This window comes from Agelaius tricolor, unplaced genomic scaffold, assembly GCF_023055355.1.
Source record: "Agelaius tricolor isolate 1412-34295 unplaced genomic scaffold, bAgeTri1.0.p SCAF_19, whole genome shotgun sequence".
Lineage (NCBI taxonomy): Eukaryota > Metazoa > Chordata > Aves > Passeriformes > Icteridae > Agelaius > Agelaius tricolor.
The window spans coordinates 14,392,432-14,408,964 of NW_027269279.1; the positions used below are offsets into that span (position 1 = coordinate 14,392,432).

Here is a 16,533-nt window from a genome sequence, read left to right on the forward strand (position 1 = left end):
AGCCTCCCCCGCGCCGCGGGCCCGAGCCTGGCTGCGGAGCGCTCGGAGGCGCCAGCCCCGGTGCCGAGGGCGGGAGAGAGACAAGTTTGGCACGAATCGTCCTCCCCCTCTGCAGAGGAAAGCTGCTGTGCTGCCTGGCCGTGGGTGCCGTGCCAGGCTGCTGTGCCGTGGGAGTGTGGGCGTGTGGCACTGCACCCGCTGCGCTTTCAGAGCCTTTATTCCATCCTGGGAGATATGTCACCCGCTAGGGGAGAGGAAGAGCGGCCCTGAAGGGCTGAGCAGAGGGCAGGGCTCGCACCTTGCCGCACGAGGCTGTCACGGGGGCAGTGCCCGGCTGTCCCAGCCGTGTCCTCGCGCACTCCCTGCCCGGGCCCCGCCACCGCTCAGCTCCCCCCCACCCGCCGCCATCCCCGCGGCCCTGCCGAGCACCGCGCATGCGTAACCATCGCGCAGCCACGGCCGCGGCGCCGTGCGCATGCGCGGCCCGTCCCCGCCGAAGGGTGCGCAGGCGCAGCGCCGCGCGCGGGCCAAGATGGCGGCCGGGAGCGCGTCGCGCTGGGTCGGGGCGGCCGCGGGGCGCGGGGCGGGGAACGCGCGGCCGCCGCTGCTGCTGCTGCTCCGCGGGCTCCGCGCCCCGCCCGCCCGCGCCCCGCGCCGCCTCCTGCTGCTCCGTGCCGGGCTCTGCGCCGCCGGTGAGCGTGCCGGGGCCGGGCGGGCCGGGACGGGACGGTGGGGCGCGAGTCTGTTCCCCCGGCCGTGTCCCTTCCTCCAGCCGGCCCGGCCCGGCCCTCACGGCGGCTCCTTTCCCTCCTCTCCCGCAGGGACGAAACACGCTGCCGCCGTCGCCTCCGCCGCCTTCCACAGCAGCGCGGCCCGCTCCAAGGAGGACTATTACCAGGTGCTGGGGGTGCCCCGCACCGCCACGCAGAAGGAGATCAAGAAGGCCTATTACCAGGTGCGGCGAGACCCGCCCGGCCCCAGCGCTGCCCCTCCGCTGGGGCAGGGAACAAATCCATCCTCGTGTTCGGAACCGCTGCAGACAAGGGGAGGAGGCAGTGGGGAAGCTCAGCACATGGCCTTGGGGATCGCTTCCAAAGCATGGTCTGCCTGTGCTGTCATCGCTTGTCTCCTTCCAGAAGGATCTGGGATTGATGAGAAAATCAGTAGCAGCTCCTGTAGTTCCTGATTTTGGGTTGATAAATGAAAATGAAGGGTTTTAGTTCCCGGGAATGCATCTAGTGAATGTCAGGCTCTGCCTGATGTGTTTTTCCTGGCATGTGAGATATGCTTAAGTAAATAACTCCTGCCTGTCCCTAAGAGTTGGTTTTTGTTTTTTTAGTTGGCAAAGAAATACCACCCTGACACAAACAAGGACGACCCCAAAGCGAAGGAGAAGTTCTCTCAGCTGGCAGAAGCCTACGAGGTAATAGCAGGATTTTGTTGTGATGAGAAGGAGGAAAGACTAGAGGGTAGATGAGGGCAAACATTTCCTGTAAAACCATGGCTGGTTTTTCATGCACTTCAATCTGGGGCACATCTGTCCCAAGAAATTTCTTGGTCCAAGTATCTGATTAAGCTGCTTTGGGCTTTTTCAGTTTTCCCCTTCCTTAGCAGTGACTGGCATGGATATCAGTCCCATGGAATTATTGTCAGTTTAAATAATCAAACAAAAAACCTGTCAGCAGGTTTTTGCACCAGAGGGACTTTCACTGTGCTCCCCCAGCCCTGTTTTTTGATTCCAGCTGATATAACAATGATCAGCTGTTTAATATAAGTTATATCTGCTTTTCATAAATTATCAAGATCTTGTCATTTTTTGGGCGATGAGCCAAGAATCACCAGGGCAGCAGCAGCTTGTCCCTAACTCCCGTGGTGCTGAAAGCTGGGTGAGACCTTGATGGAAGGTGTGAGCCCAGAGCCAGGGATTCTCCTGGCTCCTGCAGTGCCCGTTCTTGCCCCCAGGTGCTGAGTGACGAGGTGAAGAGGAAGCAGTACGATGCCTACGGCACTGCGAGCTTCGAGGCCGGCGCGGCCGGGGCCGGGGCTGGTGCAGGGCGGCAGTACTGGAGCAGCGGCCCCTCCATCGACCCCGAGGAGCTCTTCAGGAAGATCTTTGGGGAGTTCTCAGGATCCTCTTTCGGCGATTTTCAGAGTGTTTTTGACCAGCCACAGGAGGTAGGAGGTGCCTTTATTTAGGAATGAGAAAGTCAAAGCAGTGTCTCTCCCCAGCGTCTGTCACAGAGCGCTGTGGGAGCTTCAGCAAGGAGTTGCTTCTGGGGATGGCAGTGTGTGAGTGTCCCATAGCATGGGCAGAGTCTCATAGTTCTGCTCAGCTGTGCAGGAACACACCCCACACCTCCAGACAGGATATTTTTCTGGGCTTGAGCTACTTCTCTGGTGTTTGCTGACACCACCCAGTACTGCCGAGCAGTTCCATTGCTGGAGAGGCACAGTTTCTGCTGCAGCTTGATTTACCTATGCCTGCTTTGATCTGTAATGCTAAAACCCACAAAACACCTTGTAACTATAAACCAGGCCTTCCAGCAATATGTTTGGCTGCTTAATTGGCTTAATTTTGCAACTTAATTAGCTTCATGTTGCAGTGAGGCCCATAATAAAATCTGTCTTGTTCTTTGTGCTGCAGCTAAATGCTCCTTTAAATGTTGATGGTTCATGTGTTGTCTTCAGAAATGTTTGGTGCTTGGTACTCCTGGTTTTACTAAAAATGACACTTTTCATATAAGGAGAGATTCCTCTTTTGATCAGTCATCTTTACTGAGAATTTCTGTTTTAAGCATTTAAATGTTTGGTATTTAGCCTGGACTGTTCTCAGTCTCCTTAAGACCCTCTCACACCTCAGTCATGGCTCTATATCCATGTTTCCTGTGCAGTATATCATGGATTTGACATTCACCCAAGCTGCAAAAGGTGTCAACAAGGAGATTGTGGTGAACATCCAGGACTCCTGTGTGCGCTGTGATGGCAAAGGACACGAACCTGGCACCAAAGCTCAGCGCTGTCACTACTGCAATGGCACGGGCATGGTAAGTGCTGAGCAGGACATCAGGTCTGTGCTTTCCCTTCCTGGGGAGAATCACTTCATTCCGTGGTGAAAAATTCTCACCACACTCATCAGCTTATCTCAGGCAAAGCTGAGTTAATGTCAGCTTGATGTTAATAAGCACTAGGAAGATTTTCTTTGTGTTAAAGTGCTGTGCCCAGCTGAAAGCATGAGCCTTCAGGCTGGATCCTCTGCTGCTGCACATCCCACAAACCATATGAATATAATGTAACTCTGAATGTAACGTATATGTATGTACTCTGAATGTAATGTATATGAATGAATTTAACATAGCTCTGAAATTCCTCGGGCAATAAATGGGTATCTTTTGACTTGGGGGGTGGAGGAAGGTGGTGAAAACCCAAGGGTAATCATAAAATAAGAAGATGCAGGTGATGATGGAGCTGCAGGCTTTGGGTTTCCATGCACTGGATTCCTTATGTGCTTCAGTGCTTCAGTCCAGGGCTTAGTCACCATAAGGTTTCCTTGGACACTGGCAGTAATCCATGTAAATGGATTGTCCTTGGATTCATCAGAACATAGGCATTTGTAGCACTGTAAGGAGCTTTGTTCCTCCTTGTACATTAAAGCCTAGACTTTGAGGGTGGTGTGTTTCCCTTGCCCTCACCACCTGACACTTGTAGTACTGGTGGTGTTCAGTGGCAATCGGCATGGGATGGCGAGTGGATTTCAGAGCCAGTGTCTGAAGGGAATCTGTGTCCTGACAGGGTGTGTGTGTGATCAGAGCTCCAAGGTGCTGTGTGAGAAGCCCCATGTGAGTACTCATCATTTCCCAAGGTGTGTTTGTTCCCTCCAGGAGACGATGAACACGGGCCCGTTCGTGATGCGCTCCACGTGCCGGCGCTGCGGCGGCCGCGGCTCCATCATCACCACGCCCTGCGTCATGTGCCGGGGCACGGGGCAGACCAAGCAGAAGAAGACAGTGATGGTTCCTGTGCCAGCTGGTCAGTGTTGTACCTGTCTGCTGCTCTCTCTTAAAGAGCTGTAGTTATTTACTGCCACTACTAGGTGCAAATGGGGGAGCAGTGTAAGACCTTTTGCTGCAGAGAAATGGTCTTTAAAACAAAGCAGATTGAGAGTTTGGCAATGGAACAGGATATGTCTGTCCTCTGGCCATGGATATAAGTGTTTGCTCTGCCCTTCCTGAGCTTTGGTTCTTGCCTGGGTAATCCTAGGCAGGTTTTGAAGAGTGAATCTCCAAAAGTTTTGTTGCCTTAGGTCTTTCATTTGTTCTTGACATTTGTCAAGGTCTTTCAGACCCCCTTCTTTCAAGACCCTTGACATTTGCCATGGGTCTTTCATTTGTCCTCCCTCCTGGGGAGGGAGTGGGAATCCTGAAAGCCTTGGCTTGGCTCAGAGGGGTGTGCTGATTGCCTTCCTCACCAGAGGGGAGAATTCAGTGGTGGGAGTAAGACTTGCTTCTTTGAGACCACCCTGGGTGAGCAGCCTGTAATTTTCCTGCAGCTTGTGGAGGCTGCAGTGTTCCTTAATCCAATGCATTTCTGTAAAAAATTCTGTAGATATTGAAGTAAAAAACGTGTTGGGGGCATAGGGATCACCTCAGAGGTATAAACATGTGCTGACCCTTCCTCCTTTGGGCTGTGGTGGCCAGCTCTTGGGATTGGCAAGAGTTGTAGGCACCCATGTCACACGTGGGCTCTAACCCAAGGTCACCTTCCCTCCTGTTCTGATTGCAGGTGTTGAGGACGGGCAGACAGTTCGGATGCCTGTGGGGAAGAAAGAAATTTTCATTACGTTCAGGGTATGTATCCCAAGCTGGTTTATGATATAAGTTGGTTGTTCCCTTCTCAACTGCCTGGGAAAGGACTGCAGAATGGGCAGAGGAGGAAGAGCCAGTGATCCTTTGGAACAGCTGAGGTAACATGATCCCTGTGAACTTTGTGAGACAGCAGGAGATCTGCATTGTAGCAAGGAGGGTAACTTTGAATCTGTTCATGAAGAATTGCTGCTTGTTCCAGGACCAGGCCCTTAGGGTAGTGTGAATCAAAATGCAGAGTAGGCTTTTCATGCCTCCAGTTTTTGACTTGGAAATGTGAGGAAGCTTCCTGCTGGCAGTGGTGGCAGAGCTGAGGAGAGCTGTGGGAGGTGCTGCAGGAGGCTGCCTGGTGAAGTGTCCTTCTGCAGATCCACCTTCAGGGCTGCTGTGCACCTGTGCTGTTGCTGGGTGTCTTCTCCTGCCACACACATCCCTGTCAAGGAGAAAATGTTTTTCAGCATTTCTTTCATGGTGCAGGAGGGTTTAATTTTGTTCCAGCTTGTGAGGCCACTGCAAAGGTGCTTTATTTCCTTCTCACTTTTGGCTTGCCCCTGTTCAGAGTGCTGGACAAGGCTCTGCTGTCTCTGCAGAACCAGAGTGACATGGATGAACTAACAGCAGGAAGAGGGGAGGGAGTTCCTGAGGCAGGAAGCAGGGATCCTTCCAATCCTTTAGCTAATTCAGTTATGTTGATATCTGTGTTTCACTGGGACACCAAATATTAACTCACAGTTCTTAGCCATGCAGTTTGGGGATGGTATATTTTTTCCTGAGACCCTTGGGAGCAGTGTAGCAGGAGAACATGGTGTGCTCACTGCTCTCTGGCACCTTGCTGCCCTGCAGGTTCAGAAGAGCTCTGTGTTCCGACGAAACGGAGCCGATATCCACTCGGATCTCCCCATCTCCATAGCTCAGGCTGTGCTGGGAGGCACTGCCCGCTGTCAAGGCTTGTATGAGACAATCAACATCACGGTGAGTGCCACTGTTCTGGGCATGAATCACTGGGGCACAGCAAAGGCTTCTCCTTAGCTGCAAAGGTGGGCAAAATCTCCCAAGTCTGCCAGTATTCCGTTTCAGACTCCTTCAGGATTGAGCCTTGGGTAGTTTGTGACCTGCCTGGTCACAGCTTCTTTCCTGTTGCTGTGTAAGGACAGGGAAAGAAAGGGATTGCTAGACAAACCCCAAACTACAGGGCTACAGGCTGTGTCAGGTTCTTTACTGATTCCTTCAAAAGCTTTTCCATCCTTACTGGCTTAGCTTTGGGATGTGTCCAATGCATGAGCATACGAGAGCTCTCCCATCCTACTTTAGAGCTTGTTAGAGAAGCAGATAATTTTTATAGCTGTGTAATTATTATCTAAATGTTTAATTAGAGTAATAAATGTGACACCTTTGTGTTTATAGATACCCCCTGGTATTCAGCCAGACCAGAGAATTCGAATGAGTGGGAAAGGCATTCCCAAGGTCAACAGCTATGGCTATGGAGACCACTACATCCACATAAAGATAAAAGTTCCTCAGTAAGTAGAGCTAAAACAAGTTCCTGTGAAATCTTAAGAACTTTTCACAAAAAATGTTGTTTAAAAGTTGTGAAAATTCTATGAGGTGAAATGCAGTGAGTCCTATGTCCCCTCTTCCACTGGAGACCGTTCCTCATAGATGGCTCATTTAAAGAGCACGTGGATTCCTGGTGTATTCCTACACAATGTACTGTGGGTGCTGCTGGGGGAGGTTTGGGAGGCTGTGGGAGCCCAGGCCACCCCTGAGCCCGTGTCCTGGTGCCACAGGAGGCTGACGGATCGCCAGCGAGCCTTAATGATGAGCTACGCCGAGGACGAGACCGACGTGGAGGGCACCGTGAACGGGGTCACCAACACAGCCTCAGGTGAGCAGGGACACTGCTGCCCCTCCCCTGGGCAGCTGCTGTGGGAGTGCAGAGTGTTCCCTGAGCACTCCTGGGGAGCAGGGTGAGCCAGGGGCACCGTCAGGTCTGTGGCAGCACAGCCTGGTTAACAGAAGTAGTTCTACTGTGGTATTATTAACAGGCTGTAGCACTCAGCAGGGAGGCAGCCTCTTCCCAGGAAGCTCTATTGCAGTACTTACTGGCAAATGTGTGAACAGAGAGCAGGCTCTGAGTACTACAGGGTGCAGACAAGCTGTGCTGATGAATGCCTCCTGCTCCCTGCTTCCCCTGTGCCAGGAGTTGCCTTGAGGCAGGAAAGCAGATGTGCTTCAGGCCAATTTCCTGTGTGCTGGATCCCAATCCAGTGTGCTTCTGAGCACAGCAGGGCTGCTCCTCCTGGAATGCTGACAGGGGTTTCTGCTGGGGCTCAGTTCTGGGTGTGTGGGGAAACCTGGGCTAGGAGTGTCCACTGGTGGCAGTGACAGCTCTGGTCAGTGGACAGTGTCCAGCATGGTGGAGGAGTGAAGGCAGCTGGGAGCTTTGTGGAGCTGCTCTCCAGCTCCAGATGGAAAATTGAGATTCAGCAATTGTGTCCTAAGTTTCAGGGATGAGGTGCTTGAAGAGGCAGCAGCTAAAGGCACAACACATGGTAACATAGTAAGGAAGAAGCTCTGTCTCTCACTACTGGAAAGTAGTTTTTTCTTTGCTTAATTGAAACAATGAACTTCTTAAAGCCCATTGGATTTTGGTTTTGGTTTGAAACCAAACAGGGCATTTATGACTAGGCAAAGGTGAGAGCCTTTTGGAGCTGTTGAATGATCCCAGGATCTGCTCTCCTGTGAGGAGTATAGGCTTAAGTGCACGATCTGCCAAATACTTCCCAGTGTTCTGTTTTATAGTAATTATACATACAGAAAATATGTCTTTCCTATATTACAGTCAGCCTTGGGGGAAGAGCTGAGAGCTCTGAGCACTGAATTTGCATTCCAGCTTTTTTAAAGGCATTTGTGTGCCAAAGAGGAAAAATAACCTCTTCAAACTCATTTTTTTAAAAAGCAAACCTGCCAGTTTTTACCATGATGAAGCAGCAAGGTGAGTTAAAACAACGCCAGTAGGTTGCAGTGTAGAGACAGGCTGTGCTGAGGGAGGCGTGTCCTGCCTCGGGATTTCATCCCATTGCATCAGTCCGAGCCCAGACTCAGCCCGGGGAGGCTGGGGAGCACCAGACTCCGAGTTCTCTGTGCACAAAGAAAGCTCAAGGGGGCGTTTGGCATCTTGTTGTTGATGGTTTTGCTGTAGAAAAAAGCAGATTAGCAAACAGGTCTCCTTTGTTCTTGTTATAGCCACTTCAGAGGGACAAATTCTCAGGACCTGTTAATACAGGGCAATTTTAACATTCCTTATCTAGACAGTCAGTCTGAAATACTTGCAGCCTTTTTCATTCTACATGAGTTAATTTTCTGCTTGATACTGTCTGAGCATTGCTTGCAGTGACACAAATCAGGCTCCTGGTGTGATTTTGCACTGCTTTGCAAGGACACAACCTTGAAACAGGCAGAACCTGTTTCAGAGACCACCAGCATAGATCTTTTAACCCTGTAAAGTCCTGGCTGGCTGTGATTGAGTTCACCATTTGTTTTTAGTGGCAGACTCTTAGTTCCAAGTACTTGTTTCCAAAGCCTGTGGGGTGCCTGACTCAATTGTGCAGCACAAGAATTCCCTTGCCAGTTAGAGGGCTGGGGAGAGGGGAAGGGAACAGCTCAGCACCTGAGCTCGTGGTTGGCTTTTCCACTGCTGGGATCCAGGCTCTCCAGTGCTTCCACTGCAAGGGGTCCAGTCCTGTGGCTCGCTGCCAGCTGCAGCCCTGGACACGAGGGAGCAGCACAACCAGCTGCTTTCTCCTGGCCATTCCCTGTCCCAAGCAGCCCTCTGGTCCTGGGGGAGATGTGTCTGACTGCAGCCCTTTGCTGTTTGTGTCCAGGTGGCAGGGCCACGGCTAGCGCTGACGCAGGCGGGGATAGGCCTGAGGCTCAGGAGAACAAGGAGGGATTCCTTTCCAAACTTAAGAAAATGTTTACCTCCTGACACCCCATCCGAGGTAGGAGGTCTCTTGTGTTTCACTGTTGTCTTTCCCCCACACTGAGCACTTCTTGGGAGGTGGAAGCACAATAGCACAGCGTTGCTTCTCACTTAGCCTCAGGCCTTCCAGCCCTAGCTGTCCCCTGGGACCTGGAGCAACAAACCAGGGATTAAAGTGCATTGTTGCTGCAGCAAAGAGCAGCACGGATGCTGGGTGCTCCCTTGGGGAGGTGGCTGGCCTCCTCTGCAGCCCTGCTGCTGGAACTGTGCCCAGTTCCAAGCACTGAGCGTGTTCCCATGAGCTGGTCCCACTGGGACCGGGTTCTGCCACACAAATCCTGGGCTGCAGAGCCACTGGTGCTGGCACACTCGGGCTGGATTCACCCCTGCCATGGGCTTACAGCACCAGGGAGGAGCCAGCCTTTGTCACAGAGCACAGCAAAGCCCACCATGCATCACTGCAGTGCAACTCAGGTGCTTCAGCTGGTGCTGATCTGTCATGAGGGTGCACCAAGATTTGGAATCATCTGTGGCAGACACAGAGTCTGGGATTCCAGGGGCTCAGCTTTGCATCTTTGTAGGCTTCAAATCTGGCTGTGCTGTAGGGGTGACAGTGTGACAGCAGGTCAGGAGGGGAGGTGCTCCCAGAGTGAGCTGTGTGCTGTGTGCTGCTGATACAGCCAGGAAATTGTAACCTTCCTCTCACTCCAACTGCAGGAAAGCGTTCTACTGGGAACTAGGAGCCAGCAGCAGCAGGTCATCCGTGCAGTTGGGGGTGAATCTTTCTGGCAGCCAGGCTCTGGAGAACACAGGATGTCAGTCAGCAGCACAGCAAGAATCCCAGCTGGAGAGGCCAAGGACCACCGAGGCACCAACACCAACCCCACCCACTGTCCTAATAAATGGCAGTGAAGGAAAAAAACAGCTTAGCAGAAGTGTGGCTCTCTGGAGGCTGCTCCACAACCCTACTGCTGCTGGAAGCTTATTTGGTAAAAGCTAAAGTTGAAGTATTATTTAGAATCCAAACCAGAGGAAATGTGAAATAAATAGCCCAGCACAGAGCAGCAGTTTGCTGTATGGAGGCCAAGCCCACCAGCTGCTCACTCAGGTGCCCTTTGGAATGCCAGGTGTGCTTGGTGAACTCTCCAGGAGACTTGGTGGATCAGGAAGGTCTAACCTTGTCTTCATGACAGCCCTGCTGCCCTGCACAGCTCCAGGTGGAATCTCCCTGTGGCTGGGTGTTGTCTGAGCCCAGCTGGCCTGGCTCCCTCACAGCCCTGGGCTTTCTCTATCCTGCTGATTGCCTGCACAGAGCAGTGATGGAATCTGCACTTTGCCTCAAGTTTATCCCCCAAATAACTAAAGTTACCACACAACTGCTGTTGCTTCTGGACTGGTACAAGTCAATCACTGAGCCCTTTGCCAGTTGGGGACAAAAATCTTTTATTACTTTAGTGCAACACCCGTAGCATAAAGGATTGGTCAGAGCATCGTTGTTTTACTTGTGTGAGAGTGCAAGTGAGGTGGATCACTCCTTCCAGATGGAGCTGAGCTCTTGCAGTGAGTATTCCATGGTTACTGTAGCCTGCTGTGTTTGTGATACTGTGCAGGTACCATCAGCCCCCATACTAATCAGTTCAACACCAGTTCAACAGGGACATGCTGTAGTCTTGCCCTTCTTAATTTGCTGAAATAAAGCACGCGTTGCCTCCTGATTAAACTTCTGTAAAGTGATTCTGTACCCATGTAAATAAGATGGACTTCATAAAGATATTTAACACGTGCTGTGCCTTGCTGCCTTGTCTACTCTTCCACCTGCTCTGTCAGCCCCTTTCCCTCCCCTCCTAACAGGAATGATGAAGGTCTCTGGGACAAGGAGGGGACAGGGTTGGATGGCTCAAGCATTGCTAGGGGCTGGGATTGACTTTAAACACAAAGCTGCCCTATCTGAGCAGTACTTTAGGTACATGAGGGGGAAGGGGCTTTTCCACTGAACCTTGGACAGTCTAGAAGAAGTTGAGTTTTATCTCAGCTCCTTGGGACAGTGACTGAAATTAGCCCAGGAGCCCAAGGACTAGGGCCAGAGCTGTATGATGAGGAATCAGGCTCAGCTTTTGTGTTACACTCACAGGAAGTCACTGCAGTCCCTGCTTGCTGGGGTGACACAAAGCCTCCATCTCTCCAGTGGCTCACTTGCAGGGCCCAAACCAGATCCATGGAGAAATCCCTGTGTTCTGTTTGCTTAGGAGCCTGCCACACCCATCCCTGGCCATGGATACCTGCCCTGGCCATGGATACCTGCCCCCGAGGCACTGCCTTTGGAGTACACACCTTCAGCCTCCCACGTGCTGCCATATGCTCAGAGCTGCCTGGGAAAGGAAATGATCCCGGGAAAACAAGGCCCCACCACCCTAAAACACCCACAATGACTAAAGCAACACCTCCCTTAGGACAGAGTGCAAAGGCAGCGCTTCTGCCACCCCTCTGCCTGTACTGTCCAGCCCTTCCTCTTGTTCTAGCTGCCTAAATAGTCCCAACCACGCTGCAGGAGCACACACATGGACCAGCAAGCGGGCTGAGCTCTCCCCAGCTGGGGCAGATCAGCCTCTCCCTGAGGCACTGCTGGGAAGGCAGCACGGCCCAGGGCTTCTCACCTCCTCAGCCAGGTGCCCCTACCTGCTGCAGAAAGCAGGGAGGCAGAGGAGGGAGGGGAGGCTCAGAAGGCGTGCTTGTTGTCCCCCACCCACTGCTGGAAGGTGCGGGCCTTGGGGTTCAGCTTCATGGTCAGGGCCACGTTGCGGTCTGGCTTCAGGGCGTAGAAACGGAACATGGCAGCCAACTCCTGGGCCCCAGGGAACTCCCGCTTCTCGTACTCCTCAGGGGAGATCTGCCAACAGAATTGGGGGAAAAACTCTTTCAGAGCCTGCTGGGCTTCCCCCTCAGCCTCTGAGGGGATGTGATGAGGGCTCTGGTAGAGCAGCCTGTCACAGCATGGCCACTGGTGCGGAGGGCTCTGCAGGGCACTTCTGGGGTTGGGCAAAGGAACAGCCCAGCCAGCCTAGGGCCACCCCCAGCTCTGGCACAGCTGGCCAGGGGCTGGAGCAGCTATGAGGGAGCCCTTCCTCACACCAGAGCTATGGCTGAGGGGTTCTAGAAACTGGGTGGTCCAGGAGGCACCCCAAAACATCCCTGCCTGAATCAAAGGGTTTGGTTCACTGCACTTCTGAGAGGGCAGAACCTGCAGAGAGCAACCCAGGGGCGTTGTTTCTAATGAAATGCACTTTACCATACCCCTCATCCATTGGATTGGCTGCCTGAGGCACAAGTGAACTGCAAACAAAGATTAAAAAGAAGTCACAAAGGGCAGGGAGTGGTCAGGGGTGTTGTTAACAGTGACACTGCACAGAGGCCAGGTCTGCTGTAATGGTGACACAGCAAAGCCCTGGGGGAAGCCCTGCTGAAGGGAAGGGCACCCAGCAGAAACCTGTTGGGTAGGTGCCCATCCCTGGCTCTGCTGGAGACCTCCCAGCTCAGTTATCCCTCAGAGCCAGGCCCAGACCTGCCCAGGTACAACTGTGTGCTCCACAGGCACGAGCTCAGTGACAATACCAACAGGGCAGTGTTGCTGCTGGGCTGAACCAAAAAGAGCTGTGAGTCCCTCAGGAGCATCACCTACACCAAGGGACACTTCCTACCTTGCTGGCTGTCACAGTCTTGCCCGTCTGCTGGGAGAGGATGGCAGCGTACTCTGCCTCGGTGAGCTTGCCCGTGCTGAGTCCTATCACCCGGCCAATGTACTCCCCTGGGGACTTCAGCAGGGAAAGTACAACGGGCCCAAGGTCCTCCACAGCCATCCCATCCATGGGGGTGTCCCCCATGGGCAGCTCTGTATGGAGAGATTGATCCCAGCTGCAGTGCAGCCCAGCTCTGAGCAGGTACAGCAGAGTTTTCAGTCTCTGGGCATGAGGTGAGGGAGGGATGAGAGCACCCATCAGCACGGCAAGGCAGGAGAGCAGGGCTGAGCTGAGAGACCTTGACAGCAGAGCAGCACCGTGAGTCACCTGCAGCCCCACAACCTCCACCATCCCAAAGGCAGGCACTTGGGGCGTCCAGAGCTCCACCATCCCAAATGCAGGCACTTGGGGTGTCCAGAGCTGCTCTGGGATCTGCAGAACAGCCCTCAGCACCACAAACAGGCCCAGCATCCTGGGGATTTCCTGCAGGCCACCAAACAGGCCTGAAGACCATCATGCAGCTTGCTGTGGTCAAGCTGGGAGAGGCCTCTTCACGCTACCAGCCCATAGCCCTGGCAGTCTGTCCCAGGCACAGTGGGACAGTCACAGCACAGTGACCCACAGAGCAGAGCTCCTCCTTACCCAGCACAAAGGCGTCTCCCTGCAGGGCCTTCTGCGGCTTGAAGATGGAGAGGAAGTTCTCAAAGTAGAAGGGCAGGCGGATGATGGTGGTGGGAACCCCGATTTTCTGGAAGTGCTCCTCCACCACGCCTTTGCCATCGAAGTGCAGCACCTCCAGCTGCCCCCCTGTCAGCTGCTGCACGTTCTCCAGGCCGCTGAACACCACATGCTGCAGGCCCTGGCGCTTGGACAGATCAGCCAGGCGCCGTCCCTGAGCCAAGGGGGAAACCAGCCATGAAGAGGGGAATGGGACACCCCCATCATCCCCACAACCCCCCTGCCCTCTGGGGAGGATCCAACCCCCACCAGCTCTCAGCTGGGAGCACAGTGAGTTGTCCAGGTGGAGCTGAATTCTCTCCTTACCCCGTCCTACTTCAGAAAGGCCACACACCCTCCAGCTTTGGAGCTTGCTGCTCCACCAAACATGCAAAAAACCTGCCTGGCTAACATACCTGCCCTGAACTATCTTATTTTTGTTTGCTGCCATCCAGGCATGGCAACTGCCACCTTGCAGTATCTGTACTGGTGTGAGCACCACCCTTGGAATCTCTGATACTGCAGGGTTTTGGCCCCGAAGTTGCAAGCACAGAGAGCTACAGGTCTGCAGGCAGTGACTGTCCCAGCTCTGCCCTGGGAAGGCTCCGAGGAGCCAAGTGTTCCCACTCCTGCTACTCCAGCTCCTGGGAAGGGCTCTCTGTAACAAATTTATCAATTCCTGAAGGCATCAGACCCTGTAGCCATGCCACTATGAGGGAACAGAGAACAAGTCCTGGCTTTGCAAGAACTGGGACCTGGTGTTTGTGAGGCCTTGGGGTCTTCTGGACTAGCTACTCAAACCATCAAGGCTGCCACAGATGCTCCAAGAGCTGTCCCCACTTTGTCCCTACTGCCAGATCATTCTGCACATGGTCCCAGTTAATGTCAGGACAGGTACCTGCTCGATTTCCTTCTCCTTGCTGCAGTGTTCCCAGAAGTTGGTGACAATAAAGGCTCCGTAGGCACCGGCCAAGGCCTGCTCCAGCGATGCCTCATCGTCCTGATCTGCCTTCACCAGCTCGGCTCCCCTGCGCCTCAGCTCCTCCGCCTCCTTCTTCCTGGGGCTCCGGGTCACGGCGCGCACCTTGAAGCTCCCATCGTCCAGCAGCGCCCGGGCCACGGCGCCGCCCTGGGCCCCTGCGGGAGCAGCCGGTCAGGGCGGGCCCCGGGACGCGCTGGGGCCGCGGGACGGAGCGGCCCGACCGCCACAAGCGCCGAGCCCCGCTCGCTGCCCGCACCGCTCACCCTCCTCACCCCCGGCCGCTCGGGCATCACCGAGGCCTCCGCCCCTCGCCGGCCGCAGGCACAGCCCGGGTCTCTCCCCGCGCACTCACCGGTGGCCCCGAACACCACGATCAGCTTCTTCCCGGCCATGCAGCAGCGCGGGCGGTCCCGGGGCTCTGGCAGGGCGAGAAGCAGCGAGGTCGCACCGGTCCCGGGAGGGAGGAGGGCAGGGAGCGGGGCGGCTGCGGGGCCATCGCGGGTCCCTGGGGGCAGCGGGCGGGGAGGGAGCGGAGCGGCTGAGGGGCCATTGCGGGTCCCGGGCCACCGGGCGCGTCTTCCCTCACACGGCTCCTCACCTCGGCTCCAATCGGCTGTGCCCGGCTCGGTTCGGGTGCAGTCGGCTCCTCCCGGCTCCGTTCGGCTCGGTTCGGCTGAGCTGGAGCTGCGCGCGTTCGTCTGTTCGGCGTGACCCGATTGTGTTCGGCTTCACCCGACTACGCTCGGCCACGCCCGTCCGGGAGGGGCTCAGATGTTCATCCATTGCAGGCCCCGCCCACCAGTACCAGGCCACGCCCACAGACCTCATGAGGCTCCGCCCCCATCCCATCCCAAATTCTATCGCGTCCCATCCCCAATTCCATCCCCGATCCCATCCCATCCCTTGGCCCAGCCGCCTGCTCCTTGCTCAGAAAAGCTGTTTAAAACCCAAAAGCCACCACGTAACCCTCTGGGAGGTGGCCGGGGGTTGTGCCCCTTCCTCCCCGGGGACCCCCCAACATCCCAGACTGGTAAGGTTTCCTTGGTGTGGAAGCCAGGCTGTTCCCCAGGCTGGTCCTGCTGCTCCCTCTGGAGCTGGGGCCGTTCGTTATCCCCAGTTTCGCTGTCCCCAGGCAGGTGACTGTGCAGGTGTGAGCTGAGGAGCTGTCCCCGAGCACCCTCCTGCCAAGCAACCGCTCGAGACAACAAACAGAGTCACCCTGGACCTTTTCTCTCCTCTCCTGCCAGCTCTGGAGGGGCTGCGGGCAAACCCACACTGCCAGGAACTCTGTAGGTTGGGTTTAGTAAATAAATACATTGAGAAATTTGGGGTTGAGTCTGGTAAATGACCCAGAAAATCCGTGAAGCATGTGTAATACACAGTGGCAAAGAAATATTTCAGATGTGTTAATTCAGATCAAAGATGAATTGTGAAAGCAGGAGGAGGTACAGCTCTGACCGGGGTTTCTGCACAGTCATTTTGGATGTGAGGGATTTCAGCTACAGATTGGCTGCTGGGAATTCCCAGGTGCCAGCTCCTCTTGAAACCCTCCTCCAGACGGGGAAATTACCAACAGACCAGAGAAAAGGTTTTAACCCCGTACTGGGCACAGCCTGGGGTGGGCAGAGAGCGAGGCTGGGGGAGACATGGCCCAAAGTGGTGGCTGGAGCTCCCAATTCCTGCTTGTCCCCACCTCTCCTCCCCAAACACAGTCCATGGCCACGAGCCCACCGACCCCACCAGCTCCATCAGCCACCACTGGCCTGAATGCTACTGAAATTTTTGTAGGATTTACAAATGGAGGGTTTTGTCAAACAAAACTGGAAAATAATGACCGAGCCCACCTGGAAGGTGGGGAGTGGAGAGTGGGGAAGGGAGATCCCGCCGGTGCTGCTGCTCTGGTAGCTCTGGCTCCTGGCTGGGATGGGATCCAGCTCTGGAGACAAATCCTAATTTAGGAAGCATTTGGCAAGGGCAGGAGAACGGCTTTGGAGGAAAGGGAGGCTCTTCTTACCCTTTTATCCCACTCTTTCCAAACACAAGTTTCATTTACTCCTGGAATTATTTCGAAGGGCAGAGCTGCTGCCAGTCCAGCCTCTCCCATGGGATATTCCCAGCACTCCTGGCCAGGGCTGGGGCTGTGCAGCAAAACCTTCGGCTCTCCCAGGCCGGGCTGAGCTCATGGTTTTGCTCCAAGTGAATTCGCAGCACTCTGGGCGCTGTTGGGGACGGGTTTGTGGCTTTTGGGAGAAAGAGCCC

The 16,533-nt window shown here is 54.6% G+C and overlaps 2 protein-coding genes across 5 annotated transcripts; one reads left to right on the forward strand and one right to left on the reverse strand.

Annotated features, from left to right (window-relative positions):
• The first annotated feature begins 460 nt into the window (after positions 1-460).
• Positions 461-10,624, forward strand: DNAJA3 (DnaJ heat shock protein family (Hsp40) member A3). Of its 3 annotated transcripts, XM_071444455.1 has the most exons (13): positions 461-551; positions 651-692; positions 822-955; positions 1,340-1,423; positions 1,963-2,175; positions 2,892-3,044; positions 3,879-4,026; positions 4,780-4,844; positions 5,703-5,831; positions 6,264-6,379; positions 6,647-6,744; positions 8,744-8,860; positions 9,559-10,624. In XM_071444455.1, the coding sequence occupies exons 1-12, from the start codon at positions 476-478 to the stop codon at positions 8,845-8,847; spliced, it is 1,362 nt and encodes a 453-aa protein (XP_071300556.1). In that variant the 5' UTR covers positions 461-475; the 3' UTR covers positions 8,848-8,860; positions 9,559-10,624. The 3 variants fall into 3 exon arrangements, with proteins under 3 accessions (XP_071300556.1, XP_071300554.1, XP_071300555.1); XM_071444453.1 differs by having other exon boundaries at positions 461-692; XM_071444454.1 differs by lacking the exon at positions 8,744-8,860 and having other exon boundaries at positions 461-692.
• On the reverse strand, positions 10,268-15,070 carry NMRAL1 (NmrA like redox sensor 1). Of its 2 annotated transcripts, XM_071444458.1 has the most exons (6): positions 14,873-15,070; positions 14,627-14,692; positions 14,191-14,429; positions 13,218-13,467; positions 12,537-12,727; positions 10,268-11,728 (listed from the first exon to the last, which is right to left on the reverse strand). In XM_071444458.1, the coding sequence occupies exons 2-6, from the start codon at positions 14,664-14,666 to the stop codon at positions 11,558-11,560; spliced, it is 891 nt and encodes a 296-aa protein (XP_071300559.1). In that variant the 5' UTR covers positions 14,667-14,692; positions 14,873-15,070; the 3' UTR covers positions 10,268-11,557. The 2 variants fall into 2 exon arrangements, with proteins under 2 accessions (XP_071300559.1, XP_071300560.1); XM_071444459.1 differs by lacking the exon at positions 12,537-12,727 and having other exon boundaries at positions 11,586-11,728; positions 14,873-15,069.
• Positions 15,071-16,533: the final 1,463 nt, after the last annotated feature.